Below are 16,654 nucleotides of genomic sequence, written 5' to 3'. Positions count from 1 at the left end.
TCCAGATGCAGGTGTTTTCTCCATCTCCTTAGCTATCATACTCGAATTCCACTGATTTCAAAACTCGGTCCTCCAGAAAGTGGAGAGCATACACGTAACGTTAGCTAGCAAGCCAGCCAGCTAACGCTAGCTAGCTAACGTTAGCTAGCTAACAGTACACTTTAACTTGACATTAGGTTTATGCAGATTTACTACAGATACATTTTTTTAAAAGCCGGTGTTAGACAGGATTACTGCTATATGGCAGACCAATTCAAATTCATCTCTCGGCATGTCTAGCCCACTCATTATCTTAGCCAATAATGGCTAGCGGGAAGGTTGCTCACTTTTTCTGTGGCTAAACCAACTAGGCTCGTAATTTAACAATTTTATTTGTATTTACAGATGTCATACACGTTTGTTATTAAGGCACATGAAAGTTCACATGTTCGAGAAGGCATTTCTGCCAAAATACCCACATTTTGATTAAAAAAAGGTTTACATTCAAACGGCTCCCCTGTGAAGTAGTGACCCAATACATATGCCTAGTTTCCTGAAATGGGTCATATTTACATAAGTATTCAGACCCTTTACTCAGTACTTTGTTGAAGCACCTTTCGCAGCGATTACAGCCTCGAGTCTTCTTGTGTATGATCATACAAGCTTGGCACACCTGTATTTTGGGGCATTTCTCCCATTCTTCTCTGCAGATCCTCTCAAGCTCTGTCAGGTTGGATGGGGAGCTTCGCTGCACAGCTATTTTCAGGTCTCTCCAGAGATGTTTGATCGGGTTCAAGTTCGAGCTCTGGCTGGCCCACTCAAGGACATTCAGAGACTTGTCCCGAAGCCACTCCTGTGTTGTCTTGGCTGTGTGCTTAGGGTTGTTGTCCTGTTGGAAGGTGATTGAGCGCTCTGGAGCAGGTTTTCATCAAGGATCTCTCTGTACTTTATTCCATTCATCTTTCCGTCAATCCTGACTAGTCTCCCTGCCGCTGAAAAACATCCCCACAGCATGACGCTGCCACCAACATGCTTCACCGTAGGGATGGTGCCAGGTTTTCTCCAGATGTGATGCTTGGCATTCAGGCCAAAGAGTTCAATCTTGGTTTCATCAGACCAGAGAATCTAGTTTTTCTTTGGCAAACTCCAAGCGGGCTGTCATGTGCCTTTTACTGAGGAGTGACTTCCGTCTGGCCACTCTACCATAAAGGCCTTATTGGTGGAGTGCTGCAGAGATGGTTGCCTTTATGGAAGGTTCTCCCATCTCCACAGAGGAACTCTGTCGCTCAGTCAGAATTACCATCGGGTTCTTGGTCACCTTCCTGAAGAAAGCTCTTCTCCCCCGATTGCTCAGTTTGGCCAGGCGGCCAGCTCTAGGAAGAGTCTTAGTGGATCCAAACTTCTTCCATTTAAGAATGATGGAGGACACTGTGTTCTTGCGGACCTTCAATGCTTCAGGTACGCCTCCCCAGATCTGTGCCTCGACACAATCCTATCTCCTTTGACCTCATGGCTTGGTTTTTGCTCTGACGTGAACTGTGGGACCTTATATAAAGAGGTGTGTGCCTTTCCAAATCATGCCCTATCAATTTAATTTACCGCAGGTGGACACCAATCAAGTTGTAGAAACATCTCAAGGATGATCAATGGAAACAAGATGCACCTGAGCTCAATTTCGAGTCTCATAGCAAAGGGTCTGAATACTTATGTAAATAAGGTATTTTTGTTTTTTATATTTGATAAATTAGCAAACATTTCTAAAAACCTGTTTACACTTTCTCATTATGGGGTATTGTGTGTCGATTTTCTTAGATTTTGTATTTATTTAATCCATTTTAGAATAAGGCTGTAACGTAACAAAATGTGGAAAAGGTCAAGCTGTCTGAATACTTTCTGAATGCACTGTATATGCTTTCGGGACAACATTACATTAGAAGCGCTGTGCCAAAATACTCTTTCTAGCTGTGTAGACACCCACTATGTCTGTTGGCCCCTTTAAATAATATTCTATGTAGAATATTCTATGCTCACAGCTGTTGCTATCAATTGTGTAGAGTTTCTGTCTTTCTTCTTCATCCCTAGGACTTCTTCCGGAACCTTCCTCACTGGATCCAGCAGCACATGGACATGAATGATGCAGGGAACTTCCTGATCGAGACATGCGACGAGACCGTCTCCAGAGACCTTAAGCAGCAGCTGCTCCTTCTCAACGGGAGGTGGAGAGAGCTGTTCGTTAAAGTCAAACATGTAAATTATTTAAAAAATCTCCTATTTTTCCTGCACCTAGAGTAGATTATGATTATTAAAGCATGCTTCTGGATAGGCCATGAAACATGGTTGTAGACTCATAGACACCATATTAGTCTACAGCCATGTGTCAGGGCTAACCACAATTATTTAGGCTGTGAGACTCAGGTGTCATAAAAGATCTTGGCATTGCTTTTATAAGCAAAGTTCACATTGAATGCTCAAATTATAAAGACAGTCATTGTATTCACTGTTTCCATGACAGTATGCTAGAGCGGATGAGGTGGACAAGTTGAAACAGGACTATCAGGACTCTATCGGTACTCTCAAAAGTTTCATGAGTGCAACCAATGAGAAGATGACTGCCCCTGTCCAAGTGTCCTTCCTGAATGTCAGGACATTCGTTCAAGATGTTGAGGTACCCATCACGCTCATACAGTGCCTTAAGAAAATATGTATAACCCCTTGACTTATTCAAAATAATGACAAAGTGAATACATGTTTTTAGACATTTTGGCAAATGTATTGAAAATCAAATACAGAATACAGAAATATGTCATTTACATAAGCATTCACATCCCTTTGCTATGTAACTCCAAATTGAGCTCAGGTGCATCCAATTTAATTTGATCATCCTTGAGATGTCACTACAAGTTGATTGGAGCACCTGTGGTCAATTCAATTGTTTAGACATGATTTAGAAAGAAACACACCTGTCTATACAAGTTCCCACAGTTGACAGTGCATGTCAGAGCAGAAACTATACCATGTCCAAAGAACTGTCCGTAGAACTCCGAGATGATTAGGTATATATCTGGGGAAGGTTATAAAACAATTTCTAGAGTGTTGAAAGTTTCCAAGAGCACAGTGGTTTCCATCATTGGGAAATTGAAAAAATATGGAGCTACCCAGACTCTGCCTAGAGCTGGCCGTCCGATCAAACTGAGCAACTGGGCAAGAAGGACTTTGGTCAGGGAGGTGACCAAGGACCCGAAGACCACTCTGACAGAACCACAGAGTTCCTTGGCGGATATGGGAGAACTTGCCAGAAGGACAACAGTCTTTATAGAACTTCACCAATCTGGGCTTTATGGGAGAGTGGTAAAATGGAAGCCACTCCTGATAAAAAGGCATGCCTGGAGTTTGCAAAAAGGCATGTGAAATACTGAGAGCATAAGGCAAAAGATTATGTGGTCTGATGAGACACAAAATGTAACAGCTCATCACCCGTCTAACACCATCCCTACCATGAAGCATGGTGGTGGCAGCATCATGCTACGGAGATGCTTTTTAGTGGCAGGGACTGGAAGACTGGTAAGGATAGAGGGGAAAAATTAATGGAGCCAAATACAGGCAAATCCTTAATGAGAGCCTGCTTCAGAGAGCAAGCGACCTTAGACTGGGGGCGAAGATTTACGTCCTAACAGGACAATGACCACAAGCATACAGCCAAAGCAATACTAGAATGGCTTCAGAACAAGAATGTGAAAGTCCTTGAGTGGCCCAGCCAAAGCCCAGACTTGAATCCCATTGAAAATCTGTGAAAAGACTTAAAGATTGTTGTTCACTGCCGCTCTACATCTATACAGAACAAAAATATAAAATACATTCATTAGGCCCTAATCTATGAATTTCATATGACTGGGAACACATATATGCATATGTTGGTCACAGATACCTTAAAAACAAGTTACGGGCATGGATCAGAAAACCAGTCAGTATCTGGTCTGACCACCATTGGCCTCATGCATCGTGACACATCTCTTTCGCATAGAGTTGATCGGGCTGTTGATTGTGGCCGGTGGAATGTTGTCCTGCTCTTCAATGGTTGTGCAAAGTTTCTGGATATTGGTGGGAACTGGAACACCCTGGTCTACACGTCCATCTAGAGCATCCCAAACATGTTTAATTGGTAACATGTCTGGTGGGTTTGCAGGCCATGGGAAAACAGGGATTAAAAAAAAATAAAAAATGTGTACAGATCCTTGTGATGTGGCCATGCATTATCATGCTGAAACATGAGGTGATGGCGGCGGATTAAGGGCAAGACAATGGGCCTCAGGATCTCGTCACGGTATCGCTTTGCGTTGAAATTGCCATTGATAAAATGCAATTGTGTTCGTTGTCCGTAGCTAATGCCTGCCCATACCATAACCCTACCGGCACAATGGGACACTATGTTCACAAAGTTGACATTAGCAAACCGCTCGCCCACACAACGCCATACACGCTGTCTACCATCTGCCCGGTACAGTTGAAACTGGGATTCATCCGTGAAGAGCACAGTTCTCCAACATGCGCCACTGGCCATCAAAGGTGAGCAATTACCCACTGAAGTTGGATATGATGCAAAACTGCAGTCAGTTCAAGACCCTAGTGAGGATGATGAGCATCCAGATGAGCTGCCCTGAGACGGTTTCTGACGGTTTGTGCAGAAATTCTTTGGTTGTGCAAACCCACAGTTTCATCAGCTGTCTGGGTGGATGGTCTCAGATGATCCCGCAGGTGAAGAGGCCGGATGTGGAGGTCCTGGGCTGGCGTTGTTACACGTGGTCTGGGGTTGTGAGGCCGGTTGGACTTAGTGCCAAATTATCTAAACAATGTTGGATGCGGCTTACGGTAGAGAAATGTGACTCACCACCTGGATTCGGTCCTATGTAGCAAAATTTGAAATTGCGTTTTTTTTTTACATTGGATAAAAGTAGAGACTCAGAGTTAGGAAATGCTATATCATACACTGCAGTTGAGGAACAATGTGAGCAGTGTAGTAAATAACCAAAGATTTCAAGACTTCAAGTGGTAAAAGTAGTAGCCTACAATAAGGAATAAACTCTAGGTAAAAATACACTTTATCTTGGCCTATATCCTAATCTGACTTTGGTGCAGGACATGTTGTTTTTCACATTACCATCTCTGGTAAACACACACTATATCAAATAAAATCTAGGTTTATTTGTCACATGCACAGGATACAGAAGGTGTAAACGGTACAGTGAAATGGTTACTTACATATTTGCATATTAGCGATATCAAAAATAGTAAGTCTCCAGATACAAATATTTTTAAATTATTAGATTAAATTATTACCCAGACACACTTATCTAAATTGATGGGTCATGTGAAAGAAATGCTATAACCAACCCCCAGTCACTATTGTCTAGACATGTACACATGTTCATGAAATACAATAGATGGCCATAATAACCCCCAGACACACCTGGCTAACATGATTTGTCATGTAATCGTCTGGAGAAGTGAAGTCTTTTATGAAGACATGTAGCTAGCTAGCTAAACAATGAACCGGCATAATCCCAACTCATACTACTACCACCAATACAAACTGATTGTCATAGCTGTAGTATGAATCTGCAGGTAGCTAAAGCTGACCAACTAGGTTCAGTGTTAGCTAGCTAGCTAACATTAGGCCATAACTAGCAATGCAAATGTATTTCTGATTAGAATAATATTACTACACTGATCATACACGTAATGTTAGCTAGCGAGCCAGGAAGCTAACGTTCGCTAGCTAGCTAACAGTATGCTTTAACTTGCAATGAAAATTACTTTCTGACAAAATTAGGAATGTAAAATATATGAAAATGTAGCTAGACTCTTACCCATATACATGGATGAACGCTTCATGGCAGACTGGAACCATTTAACTCCGTTTTGATGGTAGCTACATCTTGTTTGGTCAGCGTTGTGTCAAGTCATTCCGGTTCACACTGACCGTGGCGTGTGCAGAAAGTAGCCCATCACAACTTTTTCCAACTGATCTGTCGATTGCGCCTGCTAAATTCAGGGCATCAATGTTGTTGACTAAAGGAGCAACACTTTTGTAGTTCTTGATGGCTAACGTCATATCTTTAAAAAAAAGCAGTGAAAGAAAGAACTATCAATCAATCAATCAAATGTATTTATAAAGCCCTTTTTACATCAGCCAATGTCACGAGTGTTGTACAGAAACCCAGCCTAAAACCCCAAACAGCAAGCAATGCAGATTTAGAAGTACGGTGGCTAGGAAAAAATAATAATCACAGTGGTTGTAGAGGGTGCAACAGGTTAGCACCTCAGGAGTAAATGTCAGTTGGCTTTTCATAGCCGATCATTCAGAGTTAGAGACAGCAGGTGCGGTAGAGAGAGAGTCCAAAACATCAGCTCCGGGACAAGGTAGCACGTCCGGTGAACAGGTCAGGGTTTTATAGCCGCAGGCAGAACAGTTAAAAATGGAGCAGCAGCACGACCGGGTGGACTGGGGACAGCAAGGAGTCATCAGGCCAGGTAGTCCTGAGGCATGGTCCTAGGGCTTAGGTCCTCCGAGAGAAAGAGAGAGAGGAAGGAGAAAGAGAAGGAGAGAAAAAGAGAGATTTAGAGGGAGCATACTTAAATTCCCACAGGACACCGGAGAAGAAAGGAGAAATACTTCAGATATAACAGACTGACCTTACCCCCCCCCCCCCCCGACACAAACTATTGCAGCATAAATACTGGAGGCTGAGACAGGAGGGGTCGAGAGACCGACGATACCCCCCCGGACAGGGCTAAACAGGCAGGATATAACCCCACCCACTTTGCCAAAGCACAGCCCCCTCATCACTAGAGGGATATCTTCAACCACCAACTTACTACCCTGAGAAAAGGCCAAGTATAGCTCACAAAGATCTCTGCCACGGCACGAACCCGAGGGGGGCGCCAACCCGGACAGGAAGATCACGTCAGTGACTCAACCCACTCAAGTGACGCACCCCTCCTAGGGACGGCATGAAAGAGCACAAGTAAGCCAGTGACTCAGCTCCCGTAATAGGGTTAGAGGCAGAGAATCCCAGTGGAGAGAGGGGAACCGGCCAGGCAGAGATAGCATGGCCGGTTCATTGCTCCCATGCCTTTCCGTTCACCTTCACACCCCTGGCTCAGACTACACTCAATCATAGGACCTACTGAAGAGATGAGTCTTCAATAAGGTTGAGTCTGCGTCTCTCACATAGATAGGCAGACCATTCCATAAAAATGAAGCTCTATAGGAGAAAGCCCTGCCTCCAGCTGTTTGCTTAGGAATACTAGGGACAGTAAGGAGCCCGTTGTGACCGTAGCGTATGTGTAGGTATGTACGGCAGGACCAAATCGGAAAGATAGGTAAGAGCAAGCCCATGTAATGCTTAGTAGGTTAGCAGTAAAACCTTGAAATCAGCCCTAGCCTTAACAGGAAGCCAGTGTAGAGAGGCTAGCACTGGAGTAATATGATAAAAAATGTTGGTCCCTAGTCAAGATTCTAGCAGCCGTGTTTGGCACTAACTGAAGTTTATTTAGTGCTTTATCCGGGTAGCCAGAAAAGTAGAGCATTGCAGTAGTCTAATCTAGAAGTGACAAAAGCATGCATACATTTTTCTGCATCATTTTTGGACAGAAGGTTTCATATTTTTGCAATGTTACAAAGATGGAAAAAGCTGTCCTTGAACTATTCTTGATATGTTCGTCAAAAGAGAGATCAGGGTCCAGAGTAACGCAGACACATACTTAGCAGTTAATGTTGTAGACAGAAGCATGCTACATGGCGGACCAATCCAAACTCATCTCCCGGGATGTCCAGCACATCTATTATCTCAGCCAATCATGGCTAACGGGAAGGTTCCTGGCTTTTTCCGTCGCTAAAACCAACTAGGCTCGTAATTTAACAAATTGATTCATATTTACATATGGAATACAAATTTGTTATTAAGGTTCACATGCCTCTCCTGTGAAGTAGTGGCATGCGACATACGCCTAGTGTGGTGGCTAATTTCCGCATTACCAAATGAGGAGTTACAAACACACCAGTCCGAGTTAAACTACATCTTTTAATACTTAAGATACTTTTGCAAAAGTTCTTGACCCCCAATAATGCACTCTCTCGAATGAATCATTGAACAAGGTGATTACCCAATGGCTGCAGGGATCTTTTATAGCAACGATACACCCCCTTCAACGTACATTGACAAACCACAGATACTTAGTAACAGTTCACAAAGGTTAAGTTTTGTATGACAGATATCAATAAAACACAGCAGACAGTAACTGCTATGTCAACAGGGTTCATTATATAGACCAGTATCTGGTCCCCCTAGAACCGTCCCTACCTGGTACAGTATTGAACAGAACTATTTCATCCAATGGCATATATCAATTGTCAACTCTAGATACTCCCATCTCAAGCAAACCCCCTCTTGACCCCACTCCTGGACAGGCTCACTGGGGGGAGTGAGCCTCTAGGCCATATATTATCACAGGAAAAGTGTGAGATCTAAGAGAGGACATACAATGCTCCAGACATTGCCATAATCCTCCCCACAATAAAGAAAAGGAGGGAGTGACTTGCTCACAGACATTGTGGAGACAAGTCATTGGTTCCCCATTAATCACGCCATCCCTTCACATGGTTTAAGAAATAGGTAAAGACACATTCACATATGAAGACAAGTCTGACCTCTCCCCTCTCTGGGCCCCAAGTGTCTGAGCCCCAGCTAAGGTAGACATGCAACTGAAAAGACACCAGAGTCCAATGGACACTTTCTAATGACAAGTACCTCAAATAAGCATATTATACTAATAAAACATCTTAATTATCTATGTTACCCAACTAATTCTGATTCGTCCACGACACTAGCTTCTTGAAATGGGTCACAATTGAACATTACATTCTCTGGCAACAGCTCTGATGGACACTCCTGCAGTCAGCATGCCATTTGCACGCTCCCTCAAAACTTGAGACAACTGTGGCATTGTGTTGTGTGACAAAACTGCACATTTTAGAGTGGCATTTTATTGTCTCCAGCACAAGGTGCACCTGTGTAATGATCATGCTGTTTAATCAGGTGGATGGATTATGTTGGCAAAGAAGAATTGCTCAGTAACAGGGATGTAAACAAACATTTTAGAGAAATAAGCTTTTTGTGTGTATGAAACATTTCTGAGATCTTTTATTTCAGCTCATGAAACATGAGCCCAACACTTTACATGTTGTGTTTATATTTTTGTTCAGTGTAATTAAACAAAACTTGAGAAAATCTTCAAGGAAGAATGAGATAAAATCCCCAAATCCAGATGTGCAAAGCTGATACAGACATACCCAAGACGACTCAAAGCTGTAATCACAGCCAAATATGCTTCTACAAAGTATTGACTCAGGGGTATGAATATTTAAGTAAATGAGATATTTCTGTATTTCATTTTCAATAAATGTGCATAAATTCTGAAATCATGTTTTCACTTTGTCATTATGGGGTATTGTGTGTAGATGGTTGAGATAAAACTCATTATAACCCATTTTGAATTCAGGCTGTTGACATAACAAAATGTGGAATAAGTTAAGTGGTATGAATACTTTCTGAAGGCACACAGAATATACAGAACATGCACATTTGCTTTTCTTTCAAAATTGATTGAACTATCTATAAAGTTTTCAGCTTGGCTCACTTTGTTGCAATGTCATCAGGCTGTTATTGTAAATCAAAACATTTGTTCTTTATAGACATTCCTGGTTACGTAAATGTTAAATCAATAAATGAATACATAAATACTAAAAGTAAAAAGAAATGGACCGCTGTTTGATCTCTGACCTTCCACATGCCTTTCCAGGATATCAAGCACAAAGTGCCTGCCATGGAGGCAGCCTGTAAGACAGCCACCCGCACCGCCCAACTGCTGACCAAGGACACACCCCCGGATGAGGTCTCAACGATGCTGGCTGTCATGGCTTCTATCAAGGAGGAGATGAGCAAGGTGACCATCCATCTCACCTGTTCCTGTTCGAATTGTTCATAATTGCATCTTTCCCTCCTCCTTTCCTTGGAATAATCCGATATTACTAGATTGCTGAAAGTTATTTACTGGAAGCCCTGCTTTCACCTAGCCAACTTTGATAGATCAGTGATTACCTCTGTCTATCACCTAGTCTTTCCGATCAGCCATTCCTCTCCAGATGACCTTAACACTCCCTCTCTCCCTGTGTCCTCCTTCCACCAGATAAGGGAGAGGTGTCTGCCGCTGCTGCGGGAGGCCCAGTCACTGCTTCCTCCTCTGGAGGAGATGGAGAAGAACATCACAGGGTTCTACCAGGCTCTGGAGAAGGCTAGCCACATCACCTGCTCCAGGGACTCAGAGGCCCCCGGGGACTTCAAACAGAAATGCCAAGTGAGATCAGGAGGGTCAGGGGTTGAATAGAATGAGTGATGAAACGTGCTCGAGGGATTAGGTTTTGGTTGCCGTTCAAACTGTTAGACCGACTTCTACATAAGCAAAACATAATTCTACATAAGTCTCATATATGAAGAACCTAAGACACTGTGCTGTTACGTTTTATTAAAACAACATTTAACCGTTAGTTAACACTACTTAATTGCCTAATTAGTTAGCATGAACGAATTGCTTAATTTACCCATTTATGTTATTACTAGTAACCCAAAGTCTCTAAACTCTACTACCCTGGTTCTGCCTCTCCAGGAGCTGGTGACCTTCACCCAGAGCTGTAAGAAGTGTCTGACAGTGATTGAGAAGAACCATCAGGGCATCCAAAGAACCCTGGACAGCAGTAAGAACCTACAGCACATGGACATGGCCCTGCTGCAGAAGAGAGTTGTTGACCTGCAGGCGTCCTCACGGGTACTAGACATGACTATACATGGCACTGCATCACGGTTAGGTTAGGGCTGTGTGTAATTTTGGAAATGAATGAATAAACATAATCCATCTTGATCAATCAATCAATCATGGGGTTTTGACAGAGGAAACGTATGTAGCGCACTGTATAGTGTGAGGGAGAGAGCGTCTGAACGACGTAGCCGTGCAATACAGCATGTTCAAATCAATTCAATATAACTTTACTGTCCCTGAAGGACATGATGGTGATGATGAGACTGCTTGTGAGTATGTCTGTATTTGTGTGTCACAGGCCATGATCAAGGAGTCCACTGAGTGGAGGAAACACATGGAGGCCAACAGCAGCTTAATGAAGAGGTTTGATGAGTCCCGTGTCGAGCTGGAGAAGGTGCTCAAAGTGGCTCAGGCCTCTCTGACGGAGAGAGGCCACCCAGAAGACCTGCTCAGAAAACACACAGTAAGACAAGAGCTTGCTCATGGATAGGACCAGGATTTTAGATGTTGTTTGATCTGGACTTAGCCTGGTCTCAGATCTGTTTGTGTGACCTTGCCAACTCGTATGGTTAATGTTTGGCATGACAATGGCTGCACACTTGGCTGCACAGCACACACCGACCTGGACCAGGCTAATCTTGACTAGGGAATCAGTAGATCAACCGAAGGGGAGGAGGGGTAGGATCATAAGGAAAATCTCAGTGAAAAATATTTGTCAATATTTGCAGGAGTTCTTTGGGCAGTTGGACCAGCGGGTCCTCAATGCGTTCCTGAAAGCGTGTGATGAGTTGACAGACATCCTGCCAGAGCAGGAGCAGCAGAGTCTGCAAGAGACAGTCAGGAAGCTGCACAAACACTGGAAGGTTGGTGCCATGTTGACAGAAAGGACACTTACTGTACTAGCTATCATAATCATTCAAAGCCTATAATATTCCTCTTCAATGTCTTGTGCACTTCGTCAGTCCTGGATAGTCATATGACTGTCAGACCTTCATTGTATTGTATAGTATGTTCAGGTTAACAGTGAGACTGAAAGAGTCCCTCACTCTTTCCTTCTATCCCTCCCTCACTCCCTCCCTCTTTCCTTCCCTCCCTCTCTCAGGATGTCCAGACAGAGGCGCCCTACCACCTGCTCCAACTGAAGGTAGAGGTGGAGGGAAGCAAGCTGATGGTCTCCCTTCAGGAGTGTCAGTCAGAGCTGACCAGGGAGAACAGACACCTGGCTGGCATGGGGAGCGAGAGGCTGGTCAAGGAACACAGGGTGAGACGGGTTGATGGCTGTGGTCTCCATCCTGATCTAATAGTGATCTCTATTCCATGGCGCAACTCAGTTTGCTTTGCCGAGATCACATGATCTGGCCCATATCAGGCAGTGAATGTGTGGGGACTGTCACTCTACCCTGTAGAAAAAAATCTATCACAATCACAGTGCTGGTCCACAGTGCATATTTCAGAAATTGCATTTGACATCAGTTATTGTTTGAGGATTGTCAGTGTATTTGGCACTTGATGTCTCCCTGTGATAGAGTTTGTCACACTAACAATGTACCTTTCTTCAGGGCTTCTTCAGAGAGAAGGGTCCTCAGTCTCTGTGTGAGAAGAGACTACAGCTGATGGAGGAACTGTGTCAGAAGCTCCCGGACAGAGACCCAGCCCACCAGACCCTGCAAAGCTCTAAGAAGGCCTACTCTGAACTCCGGGCGGAGATAGATAGCACCCATCACAAACTGATGCATCACCCTGATAAGTGGAAGGAGTTTAACACTAGGTAATAAGGCCTCACAAACGATGCTGATCCAAGACTGTCATGATGATGATTTGTATTGTCTTATTAATCATCATAACATATCATTTTGTTTTTGTCTCAAGTCCAAGGACCTTTTCTGCCTTTTCGTACTCACTCACTACTCACTATCCATATTTATGCACTGACTAATAACAAACCAGGGGCGTCAATTGGGTTTGGCAGATTATGGCAGTTGCCATACCGTAGTGTAGCTCAACACCAACAATTTAAAATAGGCTACTGAAATCATTCCAATCCTGATTAAAAGGGAAATGCAGTTTAGCGGATACAAGGGCAGGCTTTTTTCTGGCTGGCTGAACGGGTGGGATGTCTTTAGAGCGCATCGAGTCGAGGCATCTGCTGTGAACAGCTCAAACGTTCTCTTCAAACAGTGCAGAGGTGGAAGATGGCTGTAGATGGCTAGGTAACTGCTGTTTGACTTCACATGAAACTAAACTAGAGTTTTTAATCCCGGCACTAAACATTGTGAGCAGCAGCTAATTGCTGTATGTTTGTAGAATGATAAATCCCCTAATATCGACTGAAGGGAATGAGGCTAGGTGATTGTAGCTGTAGTAAATGTTGCTTGTTTTCGCTGTTTTCGAATGTTTAAATTGTGTAGAAATACATTAAATGAGCTTAAAAAATGTATTGGGTGGGGGGGATCCCCCCTTCCTCAACCACCCCCACCCTGTCACTTTGCCATACCCTAGGTTTAGCTGAAATGACGCCACTGTAACAAACCACTAATCTATACTGCTCAAAAAAATAAAGGGAACACTTAAACAACACATCCTAGATCTGAATGAAAGAAATAATCTTATTAAATACTTTTTTCTTTACATAGTTGAATGTGCTGACAACAAAATCACACAAAAATAATCAATGGAAATCCAATTTATCAACCCATGGAGATCTGGATTTGGAGTCACACTCAAAATTAAAGTGGAAAACCACACTACAGGCTCATCCAACTTTGATGTAATGTCCTTAAAACAAGTCAAAATGAGGCTCAGTAGTGTGTGTGGCCTCCACGTGCCTGTATGACCTCCCTACAATGCCTGGGCATGCTCCTGATGAGGTGGCGGATGGTCTCCTGAGGGATCTCCTCCCAGACCTGGACTAAAGCATCCGCCAACTCCTGGACAGTCTGTGGTGCAACGTGGCGTTGGTGGATGGAGCGAGACATGATGTCCCAGATGTGCTCAGTTGGATTCAGGTCTGGGGAACGGGCAGGCCAGTCCATAGCATCAATGCCATCCTCTTGCAGGAACTGCTGACACACTCCAGCCACATGAGGTCTAGCATTGTCTTGCATTAGGAGGAACCCAGGGCCAACCGCACCAGCATATGTTCTCATAAGGGGTCTGAGGATGTCATCTCGGTACCTAATGGCAGTCAGGCTACCTCTGGCGAGCACATGGAGGGCTGTGCGGCCCCCCAAAGAAATGCCACCCCACACCATGACTGACCCACCACCAAACCGGTCAGGCTGGAGGATGTTGCAGGCAGCAGAACGTTCTCCACGGCATCTCCAGACTCTGTCACGTCTGTCACGTGCTCAGTGTGAACCTGCTTTCATCTGTGAAGAGCACAGGGCACCAGTGGCGAATTTGCCAATCTTGGTGTTCTCTGGCAAATGCCAAACGTCCTGCACGGTGTTGGGCTGTAAGCACAACCCCCACCTGTGGACGTCGGGCCCTCATACCACCCTCATGGAGTCTCTTTCTGACCGTTTGAGCAGACACATGCACATTTGTGGCCTGCTGGAGGTCATTTTGCAGGGCTCTGGCAGTGCTTCTCCTGCTCCTCCTTGCACAAAGGCGGAGGTAGCGGTCCTGCTGCTGGGTTGTTGCCCTCCTACAGCCTCCTCCACGTCTCCTGATGTACTGGCCTGTCTCCTGGTAGCGCCTCCATGCTCTTGACATTACGCTGACAGACACAGCAAACCTTCTTGCCACAGCTCGCATTGATGTGCCATCCTGGATGAGCTGCACTACCTGAGCCACTTGTGTGGGTTGTAGACTCCGTCTCATGCTACCACTAGAGTGAAAGCACCGCCAGCATTCAAAAGTGACCAAAACATCAGCCAGGAGGCATAGGAACTGAGAAGTGGTCTGTGGTCCCCACCTGCAGAACCACTCCTTTATTAGGGGTGTCTTGCTAATTGCCTATAATTTCCACCTGTTGTCTATTCCATTTGCACAACAGCATGTGAAATGTATTGTCAATCAGTGTTGCTTCCTAAGTGGACAGTTTGATTTCACAGAAGTGTGATTAACTTGGAGTTACATTGTGTTGTTTAAGTGTTCCCTTTATTTTTTTGAGCAGTGTATTTAAACCTAATGAAAACTGAAATATTGGGTAGATATACAGTATGATCATACATTGCCCATCTTCATCCCAGGTTCTCTGAGTTGTCAGCCTGGCTGTCGTCTAAAGAGAGCCAACTCAGACTGCTGAGGAAGCGAGCCAACGACCCCAGCAAGTACGGACAGGTCAAGTCCACCATTACAGTAAGTTGGAGTCCCCTGTGTGTACGACAATGCATATACTTTATGTTTTAAAGACATCAGGGTCGTGTTCATTAGGAACCAAACGGACATAAATTGACTAAAACAGGGAGGGACTACCTAGACTTTCCTTTTCAAAATGTTTTTCAATGGTGCGCCCTAATCATTATGACCCTGTTGAGCTAAATACACTGTACAGAAGAGTAACCATTGCCACCTTACTCTCCCTTCTCCAGGAGCTGAGGAACGATGCAGAGCTGCAGGAGGGGAACCTGGGCTGGCTAAAATCCCGTCTGGCTGTGCTGATAGAGATGTCCTCTGAGACAGATGCACAGAGGCAGGCTGGGGCCCTGAATAAACTTTCCACCAACTTCAAGGGCCTCCTCTTCTATCTAACTGAGGTAAGGAAATTAAGCTTGGGAAGGGCATTACATTACATAAGGTTTGTTCCACCTCAAAAAGCGCAAAGAATAGGAGTTTTGACACCCAGTATCTCAGATTGTTTGTTGTCTGTAGTTAGAAACAGATTTTAAAAAAGCTAACAGCAGGAACAGCACCATCTAGTGGTCAGAACCTGGTGAAATCAGGATTTAGGATGGGACATAAACCTGACAACTTCAATGACTAATTTCTCTGAAGAGGGGAAAAAACATCACCAAATTCACTGAGAATACATTATACAGGTTGAAGAAACAATACTCCAAGCCGCAGCTCCATACTACTTGTCAGACATAGAGAATTGATACTGTATCCTCGCTTTTATGGTAGGATTGGTGTGGGGGTTCCGTTGGTGGCTTTTGTCCATTTATTTTGAATTCCTCAAGTCTTACTCATTGTTAAAAAAAAAGTTAGTTCCAAATCAGATGTTAGGTACTATATTTGTCGAATATTATATGAATCCTATCAATTAAAATGGCTAATTTTGGTGCAATCAATTAGATTCATTTCTCACACATGAAGTTATATTTTAAACAAAAGAATGTTGCATAAATGCTAATCTTACGTGCTTCTAACTAAATAAATGATTTCAGAACAATCAGATGTTGGGTGTCATGGCTTGCTGAAATGACATGGAATGACCCATAACTTACTTACTTAGTTCTCGTCGTCCCAGGTACTGTAGGACATAGGGCTGCAACCATAGTCAGAATTGCATGTAGAACTCGATGGCTGCAACACTCTTCTGTTGCTGAAGTCTGTCTTTTGCAACAGTTTGTCCCATGAGAAGCCTATCTCCTCCAGATTAACATTAATGATCCTTATTACAGGTCCTAGCAGTGTCTATCTGGATCAATCCTGGTGCTTAATTATTCTATTAAATATAGTCTCTGTCTTATTGAAGAATAGTCTAATATAAATCAACATGCTGTAAGCCAGGTAGCCAGCGCTGTTGCATAACCCTTGTCCGGGTCACACAGTCAGAACCACAGCATTATATTGCACCCACATTCCTGATACTCTCCCTCTGTGGTTTCATCATCGATCCACCACTATCACTACCTCA

General features: G+C 43.8%; 1 protein-coding gene across 8 annotated transcripts in view; it reads left to right on the top strand.

Moving 5' to 3' along the window:
* Positions 1-16,654, top strand: part of syne1b (spectrin repeat containing, nuclear envelope 1b) — a 153,230-nt gene that overhangs the window by 17,686 nt on the left and 118,890 nt on the right. For all 8 annotated transcript variants that reach the window (XM_029729498.1, XM_029729495.1, XM_029729496.1 and 5 more), the window contains 11 exons: positions 2,062-2,226; positions 2,492-2,644; positions 9,838-9,981; positions 10,225-10,392; positions 10,702-10,860; positions 11,150-11,314; positions 11,580-11,714; positions 11,954-12,112; positions 12,411-12,619; positions 15,045-15,153; positions 15,387-15,551. In XM_029729498.1, coding sequence (XP_029585358.1) covers positions 2,062-2,226; positions 2,492-2,644; positions 9,838-9,981; positions 10,225-10,392; positions 10,702-10,860; positions 11,150-11,314; positions 11,580-11,714; positions 11,954-12,112; positions 12,411-12,619; positions 15,045-15,153; positions 15,387-15,551 — 1,731 coding nt within the window. The remainder of the gene's footprint in view (positions 1-2,061; positions 2,227-2,491; positions 2,645-9,837; positions 9,982-10,224; positions 10,393-10,701; positions 10,861-11,149; positions 11,315-11,579; positions 11,715-11,953; positions 12,113-12,410; positions 12,620-15,044; positions 15,154-15,386; positions 15,552-16,654) is intronic.

The sequence above is a fragment of the Salmo trutta genome, chromosome 33, assembly GCF_901001165.1.
Source record: "Salmo trutta chromosome 33, fSalTru1.1, whole genome shotgun sequence".
NCBI lineage: Eukaryota > Metazoa > Chordata > Actinopteri > Salmoniformes > Salmonidae > Salmo > Salmo trutta.
This window is presented reverse-complemented; position numbering and strand designations above follow the sequence as displayed.